The 25,660-nt window shown below is 32.3% G+C and overlaps 1 protein-coding gene across 1 annotated transcript in view; it reads left to right on the top strand.

The window, feature by feature from the left end:
- Positions 1–7,569, top strand: part of LOC139498618 (KICSTOR subunit 2-like) — a 43,608-nt gene extending 36,039 nt beyond the window's left edge. The window contains exon 11 of the mRNA XM_071287095.1: positions 7,270–7,569. Within this exon, the coding sequence (XP_071143196.1) occupies positions 7,270–7,446 (177 nt within the window). The 3' untranslated portion in view covers positions 7,447–7,569. The remainder of the gene's footprint in view (positions 1–7,269) is intronic.
- Positions 7,570–25,660: the final 18,091 nt, after the last annotated feature.

Below are 25,660 nucleotides of genomic sequence, written 5' to 3'. Positions count from 1 at the left end.
AATGATTTGTGTACATGACAAGGTAAGTTAGTAAAATGATTTGTGTACATGACAAGGTAAGTTTAAAATGATTTGTGTACATGACAAAGTAAGATAGTAAAATGATTTGTGTACAAAGGTAAGATAGTAAAATTATGTATGTACATGCCAAGGTAAGTTAAAAATGATTTGTATACATGACTAGGTAAGATAGTAAAATGATTTATGTACATGACAAGGTAAGATAGTAAAATGATTTGTGTACATGACAAGTTAAGATAGTAAAATGATTTTTGTACATGACAAGGTAGGTTTAAAATGATTTGTGTACATGACAAGGTAAGATGGTAAAATAATTTGTGTACATGACAATGTAAGTTTAAAATGATTTGTGTACAAAGGTAAGATAGTAAAATGATTTGTCTACATGACAATGTAAGTTTAAAATGATTTGTATACACGACAAGGTAAGATAGTAAAATGATTTGTGTACATGACAAGGTAAGATAGTAAAATGATTTCTGTACATGACAAGGTAAGATAGTAATATGATTTGTGTACATGAAAAGGTAAGATAGTAAACTGATTTGTGTACATGACAAGGTAAGATAGTAAAGTGATTTGTGTACATGACAAGGTAAGATAGTTAAAATGATTTGTGTACATGACAAGGTAAGTTTAAAATCATTTGTGTACATGACAAGATAAGATAGTAAAATGATTTGTGTACACGACAAGGTAAGATAGTAAAATGATTTGTGTACATGACAAGGTAAGGTAGTAAAATGATTTGTGAACATGACAAGGTAAGATAGTAAAATGATTTGTGTACATGACAAGGTAAGTTAGTAAAATGATTTGTGTACATGACAAGGTAAGTTAGTAAAATTATTTGTGTACATGACAAGGTAAGTTTAAAATGATTTGTTTACATGACAAGGTAAGATAGTAAAATGATTTGTGTAAATGACAAGTTAAGCTGCTAACTAATTTTTACCCTTTTGAAAAAAAAGAATGAAAATCAGTAGGTAAGGAAATAACACCTAAAACAGGTATCCCAAATATAACAAAAGATGTTGAGAAATTTGATTCATAAAAAGCATCTATGTGATCCCTCAATCCTCTTTGAAGTATCTCTCTCTCTTGTTGTGTCTTCCTTGCTCCTTGTTCGGCTACAAGAGAGAAGTCACTTTATCTTTAAATTCTGAAGTATAGTGACCACTGCAGAATACCTTTTGGAAATTTTTTAAAATGTTTACAAAAAATGCACATGACATAATGACCAAATTAAAAAAAAATCACTATACAGGGTAACTCCAACCCTATTCAACAACTGTGTATATTTGATTTTGTGTCAACTGGTATGCTTATTATTCCATTAGCTACTCATTACAGTCAAATCTACAATTTCATGTCATTGGTTCATGTCTGTTGTATTTTTTTTTACTCAACCCCAAAAAAAATTTGCTGTCGTATATTGGTATATCATTGTCGTCCTTGTCATCGTTGTTTGAAGAAAGTTGGTTTCCAGATAATCAATTAAGTATGAGTAAATAGAAATCTATGAAATTTAAACACAAGGTTAACAACTACAAAAGGAAGGTTGTGATTGATTTTGGGAGTTCAAAGCCCAAAAAGGCATTTTTTTAGTTTCCAGACAATAAATTGTGTTTAATTAAGTGTATGGATCCCTTTGAAATTATATACCACAAGTTTCCATACAACAAAGGGATGGTTAGGATTGTTTTTTTTTTGTTTTTTTGTTTGTTTTTTTTTTTTGGGGGGGGGGGGGGGTATGGCTCAAACCATGTATGAATTAGGGGCAAAAAAGGGAGAAAACAATTGTTTCTTGGTTAATGGACCAGGGGTTCAAATTAACATTTGAGACTGGAAGGTCCAGGACCTTTGACACTCCAAACAGAAAGTTCCACAACCTAAATTCAAGGTCCTACTTTTTCTAGAATATTTCCTCACTCAGTAAGATACAAATTAAATGTGCTTTTGATGTTAGGTTAACTGTTGTATAACATGTTTAATAAAAAGAATGTAATTGTCTTGTAAATTATAAATTGAAATAATCTTCTTTTTTTGTTATTGGGGAGGGCGTCACTGTGGGTGGGTGTGTTGTCTTAACTTTTGGTAATTAATTACTAATTATACCATTATATTAAACAGTTCAAATTCAAAGCTACTAAGTGTATCATATCTAGTTGCACTATTATAATATATTAGTTCCTCTGTGAAAATAAAGTAAGAAACTTCAAAATTTGTACTGACCCTTAAAAATTGAGAAGAAATTACCTCTTGGAACTGTAGTAAAATATTAACACTATAAAAAAATCTATATGATGAAATTAAACATTTATTAATGATAAAGAAAATAAATTTACTGTCACATTTATTGATTTTGGCATGAAAAATTGTTAACTAAAAGTAATTTTGAATTTCAGTTTAAAACATTTCCTGCATTTTCTTTCTTTTTATACGCCCGTCAAAATTTTAACGGGGCGTATTATGGTATACAAATGTCCAGTGTCTGTCTGTCTGTCCAGCATCCACATGTCACACCATAACTTGAGAACCTCTTATCCATATTTCATGAAACTTTACATAGTTGTTTCTTATGATTGTCAAACGATCTGTATACTTTTGGTGAAAAAAGGATAGTTGTTTCTTATGATTGTCAAACGATCTGTATACTTTTGGTGAAAAAAGGATTTAAACGTTTTGAGTTATGGGACTTTATAACTAAAACAGGTTAGGGGGGGGTATTTGTCACATGTTGCGCTGTGTCTCAAAAACGATTTCTGATTATTGCTTTAAACTTCACACACTTCTTAATTATATTAATCCAAAGACCTGTATACTTTTTGGTGATGATTCAAACTTTTATTTTAGAGTTGTTGAGTTTTTTGTAAAAAAAGGGAGGTGGGTTTTCACATGTCACGCCATATCTCATAAACGATTTATTATATTAAACTTTACACAAGTCTTAGTAAAATTAATCTGTATACTTTTTGGTGATGATTCAAAATTTTATTTTGGAGTTATTGAGTTTTTTGTAAAAAAGAGGGTTTTTTTCACATGTTACATCGTATCTTAAAAACCATTAATGACTATTGCTTAAAACTTTACACACTTCTTAGTTTTATTAATCTAAAGATCTGTATATTGTTTGGTGATGATTAAAAAAATTATTTTGGAGTTAATGAGATTTTTTGCCAAAAAAGAGTTTTTTTTCACATGTTGCGCCGTATCTCAGAAACTAATGATGATTATTGCATAAAACTTCTCACACAAGACGAAGGGCGTACAATGCGCTCATTGCGCAGCTGTTTATTAATATATCTTTTGGTTTTCAATTCTAGTGTTTATGTTTCATCATCAAAGATGTATTTTGTCACCTGTCTGGAATTATTATTATACGACCGCATCGTATATTGGTATGACGTTGGCGTCGTCGTCGTTGTCTTCCGAAGACACATTGGTTTTCGCACTATAACTTTAGTTTAAGTAAATAGAAATCTATGAAATTTAAACACCAGGTTTATGACCACAAAAGGAAGGTTGGGATTGATTTTGGGAGGTTTTTTTTGTCCAAACAGTTTAGGAATTAGGGGCCAAAAAAGGGCCCAAATAAGCATTTTTCTTGGTTTTCGCACAATAACTTCAGTATAAGTAAATAAAAATCTATGAAATTTAAACACAAGGATTATGAACACAACAGGAAGGTTGGGATTGATTTTGGGAGTTTTGGTCCCGACAGTTTAGGAATTAGGGACCAAAAAGGGGCCCAAATAAGCATTTTTCTTGGTTTTCGCACCATAACTTTAGTATAAGTAAATAGAAATCTATGAAATTTAAACACAAGGTTTATGACCACAAAAGGAAGGTTGGGATTGATTTTGGGAGTTTTGGTCTCAATAGTTTAGGAATTAGGGGCCCAAAGGGTCCAAATTAAACTTTGTTTGATTTTATCAAAAATTAAATAATTAGGGTTCTTTGATATGCCGAATCTAACTGTGTATGCAGATTCTTAATTGTTGGTCCCGTTTTCAAATTGGTCTACATTAAGGTCCAAAGGGTCCAAAATTAAACTTAGTTTGATTTTAACAAAAAATTTAATTCTTGGGGTTCTTTGATATGCTGAATCTAACCATGTACTTAGATTTTTGATTATGGGCCCAGTTTTCAAGTTGGTCCAAATTAGGGTCCAAAATTAAACTTTGTTTGATTTCAACAAAAATTGAATTCTTGGGGTTCTTTGATATGCTGAATCTAAACATGTATTAAGATTTTTGCTTATGGGGCCAGTTTTCAAGTTGGTCCAAATCGTGGTCTAAAATTAAACTGTTTGATATCAACAAAAATTGAATCCTTGGGGTTCTTTGATATGCTGAATCTAAACATGTATTTAGATTTTTTATTAATTATAGGCCCAGTTTTCAAGTTGTTCCAAATCGGGGTCCAAAATTAAACTTTGTTTGATTTCAACAAAAATTGAATATATGGAGTTCTTTGATATATGCTGAATCTAACCATGTATTTAGATTTTTTATATTTGGGCACGGTTATCAAATTGGTTTACATTGAGGTCTAAAGGGTCCAAAATTGAACTTTGTTTGATTTCATCACAAATTGAATTCTTGGGTTCTTTGATATGCTGAATCTTACCATATATTTAGATTTTGGATACTGGACCATAATAGGTAAATGTCCAATTTAAAAATTTTAAGTTTTTAAGTTAAAGTTCCTAGACCACATTCATTCTGTGTCAGAAACCTATGTTGTGTCAACTATTTAATCACAATCCAAATTCAGAGCTGTATCAAGCTTGAATGTTGTGTTCATACTTGCCCCAACTGTTCAGGGTTCGAACTCTGCGGTCGTATAAAGCTGCGCCCTGTGGAGCATTTGTTTTTTATGCCCCACCTACGATAGTAGGGGGGCATTATGTTTTCTGGTCTGTGCGTCTGTCCGTTCGTTCGTCCGTCCGTCTGTCCGTTCGTTCGTCCGTCCGTCTGTCCCGCTTCAGGTTAAAGTTTTTGGTCAAGGTAGTTTTGGATGAAGTTGAAATCCAATCAACTTGAAACTAAGTACACATGTTCCTTATGATATGATCTTTCTAATTTTAAAGCCAAATTAAACTTTTGACCCCAATTTTACGGTCCACTGAACATAGAAAATGAAAGTGCATGTTTCAGGTTAAAGTTTTTGGTCAAGGTAGTTTTTGATGAAGTTGAAGTCCAATCAACTTGAAACTTAGTACACATGTTCCTTACGATATGATCTTTCTAATTTTAAAGCCAAATTAAACTTTTGACCCCAATTTCACGGTCCACTGAACATAGAAAATGAAAGTGCATGTTTCAGGTTAAAGTTTTTGGTCAAGGTAGTTTTTGATGAAGTTGAAGTCCAATCAACTTGAAACTTAGTACACATGTTCCCTATGATTTTATCTTTCTAATTTAGATGCCTAATTATATTTTTTATCCAATTTCGCGGTCCATTGAACATGGAAATAGATATTGCGAGTGGGGCATCCGTGTACTTTGGACACATTCTTGTTTCATTGTATTTTGATTGGCAAACATGTGATTACCCTTCTCCGCACCAATATCTGATCCTTCAGGCTTTATTGTAATTGTTGTGTCCTGTACTTTTGTTGTTAGTCTTTTGTCCCTTTATTTTTAGCTTATCTGGGTCAAGAGAGGCCCAGTAAGCTTTTCATCACTTGGCATCTTTTGTCTGATGTCATTTGTTAACTTTTATAAAAATCTTTCTCTGTGTAACTGCTGGGCCATATTAAATACAATCATCATTGTGGTGTCTAGTTTTAAAAATGTGTCTGATGATTGCACCAGTCATCCAATAAAGATATTTGTAAAGACAAAAACATGTTCTATTTTTACCAATGTCAGCTGACTTTGGTAAACTGTATGAAAAAAACCAAAAAGGGTCAGCAAGACTAGACCTTCAAGTAAATCAACACGACCCTAATCATTTCCTTATTGAAGTAAGGGAGCTACCATTTGATTTTTATGGGGGGGGGGGGGGGGGGGGGCTAGGATGAAATTTGAAAAAAATAGGCAGGACAGGAGTTCTGAGTAATAAAAAAAAGGCAGGATGAGCCACTTTGCAAAAAAAAAGGCAGGATGACAATTTTTGAAAAAAAGTCAGGACAAACTAATAAAAAAAATGCAGGACCGAATAGAGTGTCAAAATTAAAAGGCAGGACAGAGATTACAACTAAAAAAAAGGCACGACAAAATTTGTCATTCTAGCCCCCACATAAAAATCAAATGGTAGCTCCCTTATTGTTGTTTAATAACAGATTTTCAAATGTTTGCCTGCTATCTTCAAAACTGTAATAGATAGATAGAAACTTGAGAAGCACAACACCTTACTTCCTCTATCACATCCTATAAAGAGTTGGACAATGTCACCCAAATCACCAACACCTTACTTCTTCCATCACATCCTAAAGAGTTGGACAGTACAACCCCAATCACCAACACCTTACTTCTTCCATCACATCCTTAAGAGTTGGACAGTACAACCCCAATCACAAAAACCTTACTTCTTCCATCACATCCTAAAGAGTAGGACAATGCAACCCCATTCACCAAAACCTCCTCATCCTAAAGAGTTGGACAGTGCAACCCCAAAAACCATCGCCTTACTTCCTCCACCACATCCTAAAGAGTTGGACAGTACAATCCCAATCACCAACACCTTACTTCCTCCACCACATCCTAAGTTGTTGGATAGTACAACCCCAATCACCAACACCTTTATACTTCCACCACCACATCCTAAGGAGTTGGACAGTGCAATCCCAATTACCAACACCTTACTTCCTCCACCACATCCTAAAGAGTTGGACAGTGCAACCATAATCACCAACACTTTACTTCCTCCATCACATTCTAAACAGTTGGACAGTACAACCCCATTCACCAACACCTTACTTCCTCCATCACATCCTAAAAAGTTGGACAGTGCAACCCCAATTACCAACACGTTACATTCTCCACAACATCCTAAGAAGTTTGACAGTGCAACCCCAATTACCAACACCTTACTATCTCCACAACATCCTAAAGAGTTGAACAGTGCAACCCCAAAAGCTAACACCTTACTTCCTCCATCCGTCCTAAACAGTTAAACTGTACAAACCCAATCACCAACACCTTACTTCTTCCTCCACATGTCTGTTGTCAATTCGTTAGTCCATATTAAACATAGTATAAGAATAAATGTATGCTAATCTTTGAAATTTATTTTCAGAAAGCACAAAGTACTTATTTTCTGTCACAAGTAGACACAAAAGTGACTCTGGTAGTAATTTTTGAAAGCAAAAAGTCAGAAAAGGATTCGTATGTGAACAATTTTATGGTGGAGTTCAGTTCAAGTCTGAAAGGAACAAAATTGTTTAATCATTTCAAACCAGGAATCAAAGGATAGGAACATGAAGTCAAAAGGATATAAATATGTACACGAATCGACACCAGTGTGAACACGATTCAACATGAATGTTTACACGATTGGGTTGTCTTTTTTGTTATTAAAGATTATATTTCTCCCATATTAATTTGTGCTGTACTCATATGCATTGGAAATTGTTATCAAGATTATAAGATTTAATACTACTCCGAGGAAAATTCAAGAAGGAAAGTCCCTAGTCGAATGGCAAAATAAAAAGCTCAAACACATCAAATGAATGGATAACAATAAACTGTCATATTCCTCACACTTGTATGGCTGTTGACAGATTGTATGTGTGTAAGGTATTATTGGCATATACTGGTTGAATATAACATTGGAATGAATTAGTTAAGTGATTGAGTACTTGCAGGAGTCAAAAAGATATGAATGTGTACAAGAATCAACATGAATGTGATTACGATTGTTTTATCTCTTTATATTTCTCCCAAATTTGCACTTTACTCGTATGCATTGAAAATTCTTATCAAAATTTTAAAATTTTAATATTACTCCGAGGAAAATTCAAAACGAAAAGTTCCTAATCTAATGGCAAAATCAAAAGCTCAAACACATCAAATGGATGGATAACAATAAACTGTCATATTCCTGACTTGGTACAGCCATTTTCTTACGTAGAATTTGGGGAATGAACCTGGTTTTATAGCTTGCTAAACCTCTCACTTATATGACAGTCACATCTAATTTGAGTGGGTTTTGTTTGTTTTGATAACTGCTGATAGATTGTATGTGTGTAAGGTATTATTGGCATACACTGGTTGAAAATAACATTGTAATTGATAAGTGAAGTGATTGAGTGCTTGCAATTTTAAGACTGCAACAAACTTTCGATGACGTAAATAAAGGCAACAGTAGTATACCGCTGTTCAAAATTCATAAATCGATAGAGAAAAAACAAATCCGGGTTACAAACTAAAACTGAGGGAAACGTATCAAATATAAGAGAACTACGACACAACAGAGACACAAAACCGAAATGTAACACACACAGAAACGAACTATAATGTAACAATGGCCATTTTCCTGACTTGGTACAGGGTATTTTATGAAAAAATGGTGGGTTGAACCTGGTTTTGTGGCATGCCAAACCTCCCGCTTTAATGGCAGTGTTAATTATAACATTAAAATGGCAACATTACACGACAGGGTTACAATTAATAAACAGATAAATGGCAGTGTTAATTATAACATTAAAATGACAACATCAAACAACAGGGTTACAATAAATAAACAGATAAATTGGAGAAAATATAGGACAGCGAAACGTAAAGGATTAAAATAAGACCCTTTTATATTTTAAATTCCATTTGATTTGATCCGCTCCAACATTTTCTTGATAGTCAAATATTTTGATTTCGAGAATCACAGAAGAAACATTAATTGTGCACCTGTTGCATTAAAGTGTGTACCAATCCATTGTATGTTATTATAGAGAGTTAGATTATGTACCAATCTATTGTATGTTATTATAGAGAGTTAGATTATGTACCAATCCATTGTATGTTATTATAGAGAGTTAGATTATGTACCAATCTATTGTATGTTATTATAGAGAGTTAGATTATGTACCAATCCATTGTATGTTATTATAGAGAGTTAGATTATGTACCAATCCATTGTATGTTATTATAGAGAGTTAGATTATGTACCAATCCATTGTATGTTATTATAGAGAGTTAGATTATGTACCAATCTATTGTATGTTATTATAGAGAGTTAGATTATGTACCAATCCATTGTATGTTATTATAGAGAGTTAGATTATGTACCAATCCATTGTATGTTATTATAGAGAGTTAGATTATGTACCAATCCATTGTATGTTATTATAGAGAGTTAGATTATGTACCAATCCATTGTATGTTATTATAGAGAGTTAGATTATGTACCAATCTATTGTATGTTATTATAGAGAGTTAGATTATGTACCAATCCATTGTATGTTATTATAGAGAGTTAGATTATGTACCAATCTATTGTATGTTATTATAGAGAGTTAGATTATGTACCAATCCATTGTATGTTATTATAGAGAGTTAGATTATGTACCAATCCATTGTATGTTATTATAGAGAGTTAGATTATGTACCAATCCATTGTATGTTATTATAGAGAGTTAGATTATGTACCAATCCATTGTATGTTATTATAGAGAGTTATGTATTTTGTTCTTTTTAAACTGGATATCAGCTAGATTTATAAACACTTAAAATATTCGAACTTGTAAGTCCATTAATCTACATTCTGATATAATTGCATGTAGTAACTGTTTTATGGCGAAATACAGTACTGTAATTGGTCAGAACAGCAATCTTCATACTCATGACAGTCTTTATCACACTGGCAGTTGAAGTCATCACTATAAATGCACTGACGTGGTGGTGAACATGAATTTGAAACTAAAAAGGAAAAGAAAAGTAAACGAGAGGCAAACAAAAGATATATACAGTAGCTGTTGAAATGGTGTATAGTATCAGTTTAAAAGGCATATCATGTTTATCAGGTTAAGTAAAGGCAACAGTAGTATACCGCTGTTTGAAACTCGTAAATCGATAGAAAAAAAACAAATACGTGTTACAAACTAAAACTGAGGGAAACGCATATAAGAGGAGAACAACGACACAACAGAAACACATCATTAAAATGTAACACACACAGAAACGAAAACAGATGTTTTTGTTTTACAGTATTCAGGTCTTCTGGTATTTTGGAATCATCAATGCTTTTCTACTCGTATTTAATTATTTATTCGAGTGTAACCAGAAACAAATACACTAAAACAATAGATATTGGTGTAACTGTTGATTCTTTTGTAGACGCGTCTGGTTACCACAATTTGATTGCATATGATACTAATGATGAGTTTATTTAAAATGTTTGATAATATGAATTTACCTATTTCTTGAGGTTTTGAATTAAGTGATTTGTTAATTTTTATATGATAGAACATGTTCATATGAAATTGTGTACACATGCATGCCCAGCAAACACAAAAACATTTTTAAAATATATGAATATAAATAAAAACAATTTATGCATGTTTCTTGATAACAAATTGATTTTGAAAAATATTGAATTAGTCTCGGTGTCGCTTCTATTTATTATCAGACACATTATTAGTATATTTATCGGTCGTCAAACTGTTTATATCTCTCTGCTCAGCTCTTAATAAAATTCTATTTCACGGCTTTAGTTTGTGATGACAAATACGTTGACACAGCCATAAAAACTTTGAACATATCAGCGACATCATAATGTTTGAACCAACGTTGGTAAATTTGACTATCTTTTTACAATTCATTGACAAAAAAAGATTAAATTCCTCACATGGTAAACCTGAACATTTTTTTTTATTGTTAGGCACAATAGGATCAGTATAATTGAACGTAAAAAGAGTAAAATCAGCTGAACTGAAACGGTTTTGTCTTTTGTCTTACGCATTTATAAAATATACTTAGAACGAAATTCATAACAGTGTGGTCGACAGTAAAACGTTTATTAGTAATTGTACTGAAAAGTTTACCTTTAACTTGTTTGTCGTGGGCGATGATTTTATGCTCACTCAGTCTATCGGAGGTCTTCAAGTGGGGATTTAAATAATCATTTGTTACACATTTTGATACATAAAATGAAACTTTCTTTTCACATATCATTTAAGGAATTTATTTTAAATAATTGTTATACCATCACTTACAACAGTTTCACTTTTAAGAATATTAATGTCCAGAGCTGATATCAATAAATAATAATTAAAAAAAAAAGTTTATTCATGGTAAAAAAAACACAAAAAAACTTTTAAGTTAATAGGGACCCGCGTTATTTCAGAAAATATCTTATTGATTAAGAGAACAAAAACTTCTACGTTGTGATCATTTAAGAGTGACCTTCTATTTATTCAATGCTAACCATGCGGGCTTTGTTTTTTTTTTATATACCATAAATTGATTCGTTCATTCAGATATTTGTCAGTTTGCCTTGGCTCTTCAAGTCCAACACACAACTTCTCACGAAATTGGTATTTTTCTTACAAAAATTACATCCATGTGATGTATTCTTTTCATGGAGAATGAATGTTGCACCTTATTTTATTTGTTATCGTTTTTTTTTTGTGTGTGTATCATTGACGTATAAGACAACCTGAATCTTCTTTATTCAAATTTTAAACTTACGAGATGTCAATTATGACACAAAATAACTAAATTAAACTTACAGCAGGAGAAAGATAATGAACATCGCTTTTATAGTCTTCTAAATATCGAAGACGCGTGGTCTTTTTAAAAATGATGTAAATTTATAAAGGAAATAACAAACAAAATAGTTCGAATATTTATATTGGAAAAAGTAACGGTGTGTAAATCATAACAATTATTTTATTTCAATGAAAATCAAACTGTTGAATTTTTTCCGCTGCGAGCAAATTTTTAATTTTGGTCGCATTTTGAAAATCAATAAATCTTGTATTCTTGTTGGAAGCTGCACTGTGTAGTTTATACCCGTTTTTTTTCAATGCCACACAAATCCTACACAGACCAAAAAAATGGTAGGTTCAAGAAATAACAATCTAATTAAAAACCTAGGACACTTTTTATAATAGTTTTTCGATATCGCTCGGGCAAAACTAATCACGAATATAATGCCTACCCATGTTAAAACTACAATAAAGTATAGTTTGCATCAATTATTTCTTCAATCTAATTAAAAACCGATCTCTCATCGCTCCTGTTTCTGATATGTCGCGTGGGAGATCTAACGAAACCGGCTTTGATGTTTTCTGAAAGAACATGGCTTTGCAATATCTTATTATGAAAATTGATTGTCGAAACATAACAAAAACACAAGTAAAGGACCTTTAATTAATCAATATAAATCAAAACACAAATTCCTGATTAGTATTTCGAATTATTTTATATAGGCGTTGAGAACCTTTGGTGACCCCACGGTTTAAATGTTTATATTAAGGACGTCGTGAGCAATGGGCGTTATAGACGAACGTTCACCTAATCTTTATACTGCAATCAGCTATTTTACTATACAGATAAAGCTATACGTATAAACGTTAGCTTTATACGTCAATGACCTCAACTCACCTATAACGCCCCGCCTACTTACAACGTCACGTCACAACCATGACAACGTGTAGTAACAATGGTCAAACTTTTATGAATTTAAACCTGTTATATCTTCAAATTGGTAATTTATATACCATGTTTATCAAATGGTATTAATTAAATTCATTTTCCCTTTCTAATTCCTTAAATTGGCAATGCTTACCGCCTAGACTACGCTCATAGGGAAATACCCCAAAATGGTACCCCAAGGGGGAAATTCCTAACACTTTTTTTTAATGATATTTGTTTCATATTTTTATTTTTTTTTTTTTTTTTTATCGATTTCAGTATAAAAACAATATACGTATAGTGTCTTGAAATATGAAATTTATTTGTATTCGGCACGAAACGGGAAAATGCTCGGTAGAACCTCGCATTTTCCCATTTCTAAGCCTCATACAAATAAATTTCATATTTCAAGACACTATACGTATATTGTCTAAGTCCCAGTCAATGGGATATTAAAGTGCGCCAATCAATGTCCATAGCCACACTGTTATGAATTCGATACTATAACTATTCTTTGAACATTTTAAACCGACAAACAGAATAACTTTACTTACATTCACAATCTTTGCCATAAAAGCCTTGATGACATCTACAAATGTAATCTTCAACAAATGGTTCACATGTAGAATTATTCTTACACGGACTGGACATGCATGGAGTGTCTGCAAATTGAAAAATTAAATATTGTAAGTCTCATTTAAATACTTTAAGAATATTAGATGTCTATTTTATCTGATTTTTTTTTTTTTAAATCATAATATACTGTAGAATCGGGTAGTCTATATATCGGTACCGGAATGACCAAATGTACCAATTCGCGGAAAATTTACCGAAATGGTAGAATAAGGGACCGATATAATAATTATATTTTATTTATAGCATATGATTACCATATACATCATGACAAATGAAAAGATAAGTATATTATCATTATAAACCGACGAGGCCTTCTGATATGTCAACATAAACAATGTAATGTCTCAGATTGTTCTCTGCGGATGTCCTATTGCTCACATAAGTACTTGGCCACTAACACAAATGTATTGCATCTAACGAAAAAATTACTGTATCTCTTGCTTGACCGACAACTTCATAACAGACAAGTTTGCATTGCTCCGTTTTTGGATTTCTTCAGGCAATTTCTCAGAGACACGAAATTCCAAACCCATCTAAGACTATGTGGGTTTTTTTTCTTTAAAAGATGCCTATAAAATTTCGGTCCTGGTATCCATGATGAGTTAATATACTTTAAAATGTGGAAATTTTTACTATGATTGAATGGCTTTGCTTGCACCTTTTTGACTTATTGATGAGCATCAGTAATTAGCACTTTCGTAGCCACGGATTTTTTTCATATTAATTTTACAACAACTGTTAAGAATTTCATCCTCTGTTTCATTTATGTTATAGAAGTAGTTAGTTATCAAAAGTACCAGGATTATAATTTTATACGCCAGACGCGCGTTTCGACTACATAAGACTCATCAGTGACGCTCAGATCAAAATAGTTAAAAAGCCAAACAACTATGGAATGTTTTGGATTCGAGCGTCACTGATAAGTCTTTTGTAGACGAAACGCGCTGTCTGGCGTAAATATAAAATTTAATCCTGGTATCTATCATGATGAGTTTTTTGGCATCGAGATCACTTGAATATCAATTAATGCATTCTTAAGTTTGTATTTTTTTTTTTTTCTTTACGGAATCAATATGCTTATAAAGTTTTACAATGATCGGAAGGCACGTTTGCTAAAAAATGGGATAAGTAAGTGTTTACATTTTATTTTGCATTTTAAAGTTCGGCTAATGTTTTGCATTTATATTGTCAGTCCTATTAAACCCAGTTCAACCAAAAACTCATATTTTTATTGAGCTGACCAGTCTATGCATTCGTTTTTATGATAATCTATTATTTAAAAAAAAAAAAAAATTCGTACCAACATCGTGCGCAACGTATGCAAAAAAAAGTTCCACCGGAAGATTTTTTAAATGTTAACTGGTTCTGAAAGACCAATTCAGTATATCAAATCGTTGGCATAGATTATTCAACAAATGGAAACACATGGAAATCAACTCATTTATGTTTTACGTACTCCATGACTTTATTGTTAATCAATATAATGATCTGGTAAAGTTTGACAACAAGCTTGGAGATAAATTACAACGAAGAAGTTTTTGTCGATTGTACATTGTGGGTTCGTAATAAATGTAAAAATAGTGCCAAGAGGATTTAATTTAGCTGATTATATATGCATTCATTGGTTTAATGATTTCCTTAACATGAAAATTACAAAAAACTCGTTTGCGCTTTTGATTTTGCCATTTGATTAAAGACTTTCAGTTTTGAATTTTCCTTGGAGTTCAGTATTTTTGTGATTTACTCTATTCAATGGCAAAATGAAATTTTCCACAAATAACATGAATTATGTTCTATACTTACTTTGACAATATTTCCCTAAAAATCCCAGGGAACAAGTGCAGGAGTAACTTTTCACACCAGTCACGTGACATGTTCCTTCATTTAAACATGGATTGTATGAACAAGGCGCATCTGGAAGGCAGATTACAAATCAATTTTATTAAAAGTTTTTGTTTTGTTCGCTTTTTGTTGTTTATCAAACGGAACATTTGATGTAGAGAAATGTCGACTTCCGTAGAAGCAGAAGTACCCTTTAAAACTATAAATGTCATTTCTTATAATAATATTAGCGAGCCTTCGTGTTTGTTAGTTCAAGTCGTTTTGTTTCTTCTTTACTTTGTTTGCCACCTATCAATGGTTGTTAAAGGGTGGCGAAGTATACCAGAGGAACATTCAAACTCATAAGTCGAAAATAAATTGACAACATCATGGTTAAAATAGAAAAAGACAAACAGATAAACAATTGTACATAAAACACAACATAGAAAACTTAAGTCTGAGCAACACGAAACCCACCTTAAACTGGGGGTGATCCCAAAGGGTATGCAGATCCTTCTCCACACGTGTTACACGTTGTTTGCTTATTTAATTACAAACCCGGTAATAAGTCTGAGTCGGTAGGTGACATTCGTGAAATAGGAACAAGATTGTAGTTTCAACATTAGGAACATATCCGCTATTATACGTATCAGTTGGGAGATATATACTCTGAATGCAAGCGCTGCTAGAATGTTGCTTCATAGAAATGAAAAGTTTACAATTAGGTAGCTGATATCATCTCTTTTGTCGTGAAGTTGTGTTTTCCACCGACCCTGATTGTCAATTTCTAGATGTAAATCAGGATATGAGACAGATTTAACTAATTTTCTTTTCTTTGCATAATTAAAATAAAACTTTGCACAGCATGATTATGCGTTTTAGAAATAGGTTTGATATTTCTTATTTTGATGTGTGGGGCGAATATCAACATAAAAAGAAGATTTTAGTATGGCTCCACCTAAGAATCAGGCAATATGAAGAAAAAGTGATTTACCTTATGTAACCAATGTGCTTAATTTTTTGTTTTGTTATGTGACTTAATTTAAGTTAAAATAACATATGCTCAATCAAATTTGTTGAGGTCTAATATTAATGTCATTATACCTTAATAAATATTCAGATTGGCATGTTTTCCTCACTATATAAGTATTGAAAGTATGATGGATGTTATCTACTGAGAGCAGGCGATTTGTAATAAACCATTTATCATAATAGAAAATATGGAATCTTCTGGAAAACATATATTTTTTTTTTTAATTTGACTTTGAGTAAAATAAATGATTAAATTGTGTTTTAAAAATATTAGAGAAAGTAAATGGTGGTCCTAATAACCAGTATTTACCGTTCAAATCTTATAAAATAAAGAATGTGCGTTTTTACCTAAAAAATAAATATATCATGAAATTGATGGAGAGAAAAAAACATCAGTCTATAATTAAGGGATAATATGACAGTTAAAGGTTTTCTTTATGTTATTTTGATTGCCCATGAAAGTCCCGTAAAAATACTTACCAACCAAAAGACATAAATGAGACTGATCATGAAGACTAATGCATTGCTGTTTGTCATGACAAGGATTCGGCCAACAATTGTCCTTTTTCTGGAAATAAATAAGTGAATACATTTGTTATGCTTAAACGATAATTCTTATATGACGTGCTTCTTTCACTATCTAAACAGTGAACGCTCGAGATAAAATTCCAATAAAACGGCACATGCCATGCTAATTTTTTCATTATAATATATATATGCATATATTTTGGAGGTCATAACGGACTTCCTTATAAATCTTAGTGCTTGATTTTAAGTCATATGAAACCTCAAGTTAAAAAAAAGTATATATATGGCTATGGCTAAAAATAGTTCATAGGGTAAAATGCAGTTTTTGGCTCATATCTCTGAAACCAATGCATTTAGAGCAAATCTGCTGCGGATAAAATTTTTCATTAGGTCAGGATCTATCTGCCCTGAAATTTTCAGACCGATATAGGACAACTTGTTGTTGGGTTGCTGCCCCTGAATTGGTAATTATTTTGAATGTTAAAGGTAGAGATAAACTGTAAACAGCAATAATGTACAGCAAAGTAAGAGCTACAAATAAGTCAACATGACCAAAGTGGTCAATTGAACCCTTATTGTCCTTTATAGCCATATTTTCACAATTTTCATAAATTTTATAAATTTTTGTAACTTTTTCCAAAATATTTTCCTCTGTCACTTCTGGGCCAAGTTCATTATAGGTAGAGATAATTGTAAGCAGCAAGATTGTTCAGTAAAGTAAGATCTACAAACACAACACCAACACCAAAACAAAATTTGTCATGAATCCATCTGTGAGCGACACAGGCTCTTTATAGCCTCTAATTTGTTTTGTGTTATTAATGAGGAAAAAGAGAGGCGTATTATGCCAAAAAAATATTTAGTAGATGTATAGTTATTCTATATTTCTTATAAAAATTTACAAATAAAATGAAATGATCAGAATGCATTCCTTCTAAAGAATGATTAATAAAATAGTTAACTTACCAATAAGCTTGGTTTTGACAATGGCGAAAAAGATATAAATCCAGATTTGTCTTTCGATTTATCCGGATTTGATTTTGTATGTAACTCGCACTGTAAATTTTGTTTGTGGTAGTTTGTTTCTTTGCAGTTTTTATGGTGTAAACACTTTTTCAAACACTGCAACGGTCCTATTTTATCAAAAACTTTGATAACAAATGAACCTATGTTTTCTTCTTGAACAAATGGCTGTGCACTTTGTGAAAAAACAAGCACACAACACACGTAAATCATTGAAAATACCATTCTTATGTATCTTAACATAACGCAGATAAGCTTTCAAATTATTGTCTTTATGATGAACGTATATAAGTTTCTTATGTTATCCAATTATAATTGCTTAGCATTGTGACGTCATTGTTTCCCAATTGACCATTTGTTGATAAAAAAACAGAATTTTACCAAAAATTATAGACGAACGACAGTAAAAGCCCAACAGGTTTATTCTGAAGCAATTAATAGTTGATTCTGCTTCATTCAGTAAATAAGTGCAATTTTATAAATATTTCATACAAAAGGTGGAATCCCGTTGAACTCTTTTTATCCTCAAAGGTCATGTAGTTTTAATAATGTTGGGTTAATTCTGCGTTGCGTGTTTGTTTAAAACCTTAGTTAACCGAGTGGGGAAATGTTTGATGGTTATTTATTATGACAAAGATGGATAGCTGCAGTATTACTGTTTAAATATTGAAAAACTTCTCTACCCGAAGGCATGCCTAGTTGAGTACCATTGATCTCAGTCAATAAGTCAAATTCTTAGTGTTTACCTTCTGGTATCCAGAGATATATAAAGTATATAATTAAAATATAAGTATTCAGAAATGATGCACACGGAGATAATTCATAATGATTATAATAATATCAATAACTAAAAATCAATTGTTCCCCAACAATCATGATGTTTTTCCACCTGACGATACCTGTTTTAGGCTTAAGTGGAGTTTAATAACAGAATACCATTTAACTTCAAAGGGTGGTCATAGTTTTCTGTCGGAGTCCAAAAAAAATCCTGCGTAAAGCGCGAACGCTTTTTTTTAATGTATTTTTAGAATAGTTTTTCGATGCTATCAATCAAATTATTTTTCAAAATTTAACACTTTAAAAGGTATTGGGGGAAATCTGGATTCAGAATATTTTTTTATTGTCACCTGCTTGGCCAAAATATTTGTTTTCATCAAACTGGGGATATTACAATATCTATTAAGAAAACCCATACCTCCCTTTTGAAGTCAAATGGTCACTCCCTAAAGTAATCTCTCGGGAAATCTTCTGGTTCAATATCAACTTTTTTTTGTTAAGGGCAAGTGACCATGATATATTACTTGTCCGAAAGAGAATACCACTTGTACAACTTCTGGGCTCGCTTAAGACATTTTAAACTACCATCTATGGTAATAATGCAATGCAGATGGAATGAAATGTAACGGATTGTTGAAAGTGTTGCAACAAGCCACTTAAACCACGCCTGTTAACTAAGATCAAACTCAAAGAAGAATAATGCTTGTTATGCAGGAAAAAGGAAGCATAGATAGCTGCTCTGTCGAGTTATCTAAACAATGCGAGATGAGTCCAGGAATAATATTTTCTCTCGGACGGTTATCTGGGTAAAACTAGCTCACACATTCTGCATGGTCTAAGTACATCTCTATACTAGTATAGAAAGTCCCTACGAGACCTTACGAATTTACCATCATAATATATAAATTTCTGTCTAATAAGTGAATAAAAATTAAACTATTCTCCCACTTGTCTATCATATAAAGTTATAAAGGGACATAACTGAAAACGGTAAAAGTGACGCTTCCACAATTTGTACTTTATCTGAGTTTTGTGATATAACACTTGTTTCGTAACATTTGGTTAAAGAGAACGGAAACGAAAAAGCAGAACTTTTTCCATTATAAAAGGTGACACCCCCAAAATTAAAATTTTATCTGTATTTTTTAGTGATAAGCATTGTGATTAAGTTTCATAACATTTGGTTGAAGCTTACTTAAGCTAAAGAACAGATCCCAATATTTAGAAATTTGTATACGACCGCAAAAATTTTTGGTCTCGTTTTCAAATTGGTCCACAATAAGGTCCAGAGGTTCCAAAATTTAACTTTGTTTGATTTCAACAAAAATTGAATTCTAGGAGTTCTTTGATATGCCGAATCTTAACATGTATTTATATTTTTGATTATGGGCCCAGTTTTCAAGTTTGTCCAAATCAAGGTCCAAAATTAAACTTTGTTTGATTTCAACAAAAAGTGAATGTATGGAGTTATTTAATATGCTGAATCTAACCAAGTATTTAGATTTTTGATTTTTGGGCCCATTATCAAATTGGTCCACATTGAGGTCAAAAGGGTCCAAAATTAAACATTTTGTTTGATTTCATCTAAAATTGAATTCTGGAGGTTCTTTGATATGCTGAATCTAACCATGTATTTAGATTTTGGATATTGGACCATAATAGGTAAATGTCCAATTTTTTTTTAAAGTTCTTAGCTCACATTCATTCTGTGTTAGAAACCTATGCTGTGTCAAATATTTAATCACAATCCAAATTCAGAGCTGTATCAAGCATGAATGTTGTGTCCATACTTGCCCTAACTGTTCAGGATTTGACCTCTACAGTTGTATAAAGCTGCATCCTGCAGAGCATTTTATTTTATTTGTAAAGAGGCAAAACTCTATAAACGGTAAAAGTAACACCAACATTCAAACTTGATCTGTGTTCTGTGGTTATTAGCATTGGCTATTAGTTTCATAACATTTGGTTGAGGCAAACAGAAACTAATAATGGGACATACAAACAGATGAAAAAGGGTAAAACTTAATGCTCCATCTGCTCCGGTAGGGCAATAACTCCTTCAGGTGTCAGTAAACAATATTGGTCATATTGAAACTTATTTGTAGATCTTACTTTGACGAACATTTTTGCTGTTCACATTTTATCTTTATCTATCATAAATTGCTTCGCCAAGCACAGCTGGATACGACTGCAGAGATCCAACCCTGAAGTTGGGCAAAAATTTACACAATAATTGCATTTGATACAGATCTGAATTGGGATTGTAACTTAATATTTGACACTTAATAGGTTTCTGACACAGAATGACTGTTGTTAAAGAACTTGACACCCACCCCCCAAAAAAGTGCACATGCTGAAATGTCTTGCCTTCTTTTCTTATCATTGATATTATGTTGATAGTCCTAAATATATACCTCTATTACAGCTGTCACATAAACTTAACATTAACCAAGAAAACAAAACATTGACCAATAAACAATGAAAATGAGGTCAAGGTCAGATGAACCATAATGCAGGCATGTAGCACTAACAATTCTTCCATACAACAAATATAGTTGACCTATTGCTTATAGTTCAAGAAAAACAGATCAAAACACAAAAACTGAACACTGACCAATCAACCGTGAAAATGAGGTCAAGGTGAAATAAAACCTGTGCAACTCTCATATAGATCATAAAATAATTCCATACACCAAATATAGTTGACCTATGGCATATAGTATGAGAAAAAAAAGACCAAAACTCAAAAACTTAACTTAGACCACTGAACCATGAAAATGAGGTCAAGGTCAGATGACATCTACCAGCTAGACATGTACACCTTACAATCATTCCATACACCAAATAAAGTAGACCTATTGCATACAGTACAAGAAAAACAGACCAAAACACAAAAACTTAACAATAACCACTGAACCATGAAAATGAGGTCAAGGTTAGACGAAACCTGCCAGTTGGACATGTACATTACAGTCCTTCCATACACCTAATATACTAGACCTATTGCTTACAGTATCTGAGATATGGACTTGACCACCAAAACTAAACCTTGTTCACTGATCCATGAAATGAGGTCGAGGTCAAGTGAAAACTGTCCGACAGGCATGAGGTACCCACATACCAAATAAAGTTATCCTTTTACTTATAATAAGAGAGAATTTCACATTTCAAAAAATCTTTTTTTTGAAGTAGTCCCTAAACAATGAAAATGAGGTCAAGGATATTTGACATGTGACTGATGGAAACTTTGTAATATGAGGCATCCATAAACAAAGTATGAAGCATCCAGGTCATGCTACTTCTAAAGAATAAAGCTTTTAAGAAGTAAGCTAACGATGCCGCCGCCACCAGATCACTATCCCTATGTCAAACTTTCTGCGACAAAAATCACAAGCTATACAAAAAATTGGCCCCTAATTCCTAAACTGTTGGGACCATAACCCTCAAAATCAATCCCACCTTCCTTTTGTGGTCATAAACCTTGTTTCAAATTTCATAATTTCTATTTACTTATACTAAAGTAATTGTACAAAAACCAAATGTCTTTGGACGATGATGACGTGATACCAATATATGACCGCAAAATTTTTTGTAGTGGTATAATACTATTCAAGATAATAACAAATAAAATGATTCGCTGAGCACAATCTGATAGGACTGCAGAGGTTGAACCCGTGATAGTTGGGGCATATTTGGACACAATATTCAAGCTTGATACTATTGTGAACAAATTTTTGACATAATGTAGGTTTCTGACACAAAATAAATGTGGTCAAAGAACTTAAAAATCTATTGCACAATACAGTGCAATTGAAGATTTCTTCTAGGAACTTTACAAAATATTGAAAAAATTTGAAAGAAAAAATATGAACCCCTTAAAAATATTGGAACCCCCCCCCCCCCCCCCAAACTCTTTTTGAAACAAATGCCCCCTCCCCCTTTTTGGAGCCATTATCCCGAACTCAATCCTAGCCTTCCCATTGTAGTGTGGAACCTTGTACAATTTTAATGAGATCCATATACTTAAAGACAAGTTATTGTTTGGAAACTAGAACCAGGTGCTCCGCAGGGCGCAGCTTTATACGACCGCAGAGGTCGAACCCTGAACAGTTGGGGCAAGTATGGACAAAACATTCAAGCATGATACAGCTCTGAATTTGGATTGTGATCAAATTTTTGACATTACATGGTTTTTTTTACACAAAACAAATGCCAAGATTTTACAAATCAATTAAAGATTTCTTCTTCAAACTTTTTAAATCTAAAATTAAATAGTTGACACAGCATAGGTTTCTGACACAGAATGAATGTGGTCTAATGAACTTAAAAGGTTTTTTTTGCCTTTGAGCAAATCACTATGCTGTTGAATATTAATCCTCTCAAAAAAATGTTTGAAGAAATTTTCTTTTTATTTATGAAATCTGAAATGAGAAAAATTTACCCCCCCCCCTTTTTTTTCACATCCCCGTTTCCCTTTTTCAAAACTGATATCAATTCAAATTTCTAATGGAGTTTGCAACAATAACTACTCATTTAAATACATCATAAAATATTAAGATGTAAAAAAACTGCTTGTTATCACTGAATGGTAAAGATTATTTAAATTTATCAGTTGGTAGTAAAAAGTGTATATACATTGTATATTGTATATAACAAAACTTTAAGTTGATTCTGGACAAAGAAAGATAACTCCAATTAAAAAAAATTCTTGTTGCAATAGGATATTTCTTGCTTACTATTCTGGACAAAGAAAGATAACTCTAATTAAAAAAAAAATTGCTATTTCACAATATTGTGCAATTAGATATTTCTTGCCATTGCACAATACTGTGCAATTGAAAAGACTTGCTATTGCACAATACTTAATATAATAATTTTAGATCCTGATTTGGACCAACTTGAAAACTGGGCCCATAATCAAAAATCTAAGTACATGTTTAGATTCAGCATATCAAAGAGGCCCAAGAATTCAATTTTTGTTAAAATCAAACTTAGTTTAATTGTGGACCCTTTGGACTTTAATGTAGAATTTGAAATTTGAAAACAGGACCAAAAATGAAGAATCTACATACACAGTTAGATTTGGCATATCAAAGAACCCCAAGGATTCAATTTTTGATGAAATCAAACAAAGTTTAATTTTGGACCCTTTGGAGCTTAATGTAGACCAATTTAAAAACTGGACCAAAAAACTTCAATAATCAAGAATCTAAGTACATTTTTAGATTCAACATATCAAAGAACCCAACCGATTCATTTTTTGTCAAAATCAAACTAAGTTTAATTTTGGACCCTTTGGACCTTGATGTAGACCAATTTGAAAACGGGACCAAAAGTTGAGAATCTACATATACAGTTAGATTCGGCATATCAAAGAACCCCAATTATTCAATTTTGATGAAATCAAACAAAGTTTAATTTTGGACCCTTTGGGCCCCTTTTTCCTAAACTGTTGGGACCAAAACTCCCAAAATCAATACCAACCTTCCTTTTATGGTCATAAGCCTTGTGTTTAAATTTCATAGATTTGTATTTACTTATACTATCATTATAGTGCGAAAACCAAGAAAAATGCTTATTTGGGTCCCTTTTTGGCCCCTAATTCCTAAACTGTTGGGTCCTAAACTCCCAAAATCAATACCAACCTTCCTTTTGTGGTCATAAACATTGTGTTTAAATTTCATAGATTTCTATTTACTTAACCTAAGGTTATTGTGCAAAAACCAAGAAAAATGCTTATTTGGGCCCTTTATTGGCCCCTTATTCCTAAACTATTGAAACCAAAACTCCCAAAATCAATCCCAATCTTTCTTTTGTGGTCATAAACCTTGTGTCAAAATTTCATAGATTTCTATTTACTTAAACTAAAGTTATGGTGCGAAAACCAAGAAAATGCTTATTTGGGCCCTTTTTGGCCCCTTATTCCTAAAATGTTGGGACCAAAACTCCCAAAATCAATACCAACCTTCCTTTTATGGTCATAAACCTTGTGTTAAAATTTCATAGATTTCTATTCACTTTTACTAAAGTTAGAGTGCGAAAACTAAAAGTATTCGGACGCCGGACGACGACGACGACGACGACGACGACGCCGACGCCGACGCCAACGTGATAGCAATATACGACGAAAATTTTTTCAAAATTTGCAGTCGTATAAAAATGGTTGTTTCTAGACCCTTTTTCCTGCATGTTTGAGGCAAACTCCCCCAAACTCAATCCCAGCCTTCACTTTGTGATATGGAACCTTGTGGTACAAAATCAGAAAGATTCATACATTAACACACAAGTTATTGTCAGGAAACTACAAACATGCTTGTTTTTGGCCCTAATTCCAAAACTGTTAGTAATTTAACCCAACATTACCCTCAAAATCAATCCCTACCTTCCTTTTGAGAATTGAACCTTCTTGTAAAGTTTCATAGAGATCCATTCACTTAAACTAAAGTTAATGTCCTGAAAATGAGATATATACAATTAAATGAATAAGGAACATTTCATACAATACCTTTTTGTCGAGCCTTCGACTTTAGTCGAAAAAGCGAGACTAAGCGATCCTACATTCCATCGTCGTCGGTGTCGTTGTTGTCGACATCGTCCACAAATATTCATTCTGTGGTTAAAGTTTTTGAAAGTTTAATAACTTTCTTAAACTATACTGGATTTCTACCAAACTTGAACAGAAGCTTGTTTATGATCATAAGATAGTTTCCAGAAGTAAATTTTGTAAAAATAAAAATTCCATTTTTTCTGTATTTTACTTATAAATTGACTGAGTTTTTCTGCAGGGAAACATTACAGTCACTCTGTGGTTAAAGTTTTTGTCATTTTAATAACTTTCTTAAACTACCCTGGGTTTGTACCCAACTTGGACAGAAGCTTTTTTATGATCATAAGATAGTATCCAGAAGTAAATTTTGTAAAAAGCTAAATCCATTTTTTCCGTATTCTACTTTTAAATGGACTTTCTGCCAGGAAACAACATATTCACTCTGGTTATTTTTTTTTTTAAATTAATAACTTTCTTATACTATTTTAAATTTGTACCAAACCTGGACAGAAGCTTGTTTAGGGAGCTACCATTTGATTTTTATGGGGGGGCTAGGATGAAAAATTTTGTCCTCCATTTTTTTTAGCTGTAATCTCTGTCCTGCCTTTTTATTTTTCACTCTGTTCTGTCCTGCCTTTTATTTTTAGTTTATCCGGACTTTTTTTTACATAAATTGTCGTCCTGACTTCTTTTT

The sequence above is a fragment of the Mytilus edulis genome, chromosome 12 (genome assembly GCF_963676685.1).
Source record: "Mytilus edulis chromosome 12, xbMytEdul2.2, whole genome shotgun sequence".
NCBI classification, from domain to species: Eukaryota; Metazoa; Mollusca; class Bivalvia; order Mytilida; family Mytilidae; genus Mytilus; species Mytilus edulis.
This window is presented reverse-complemented; position numbering and strand designations above follow the sequence as displayed.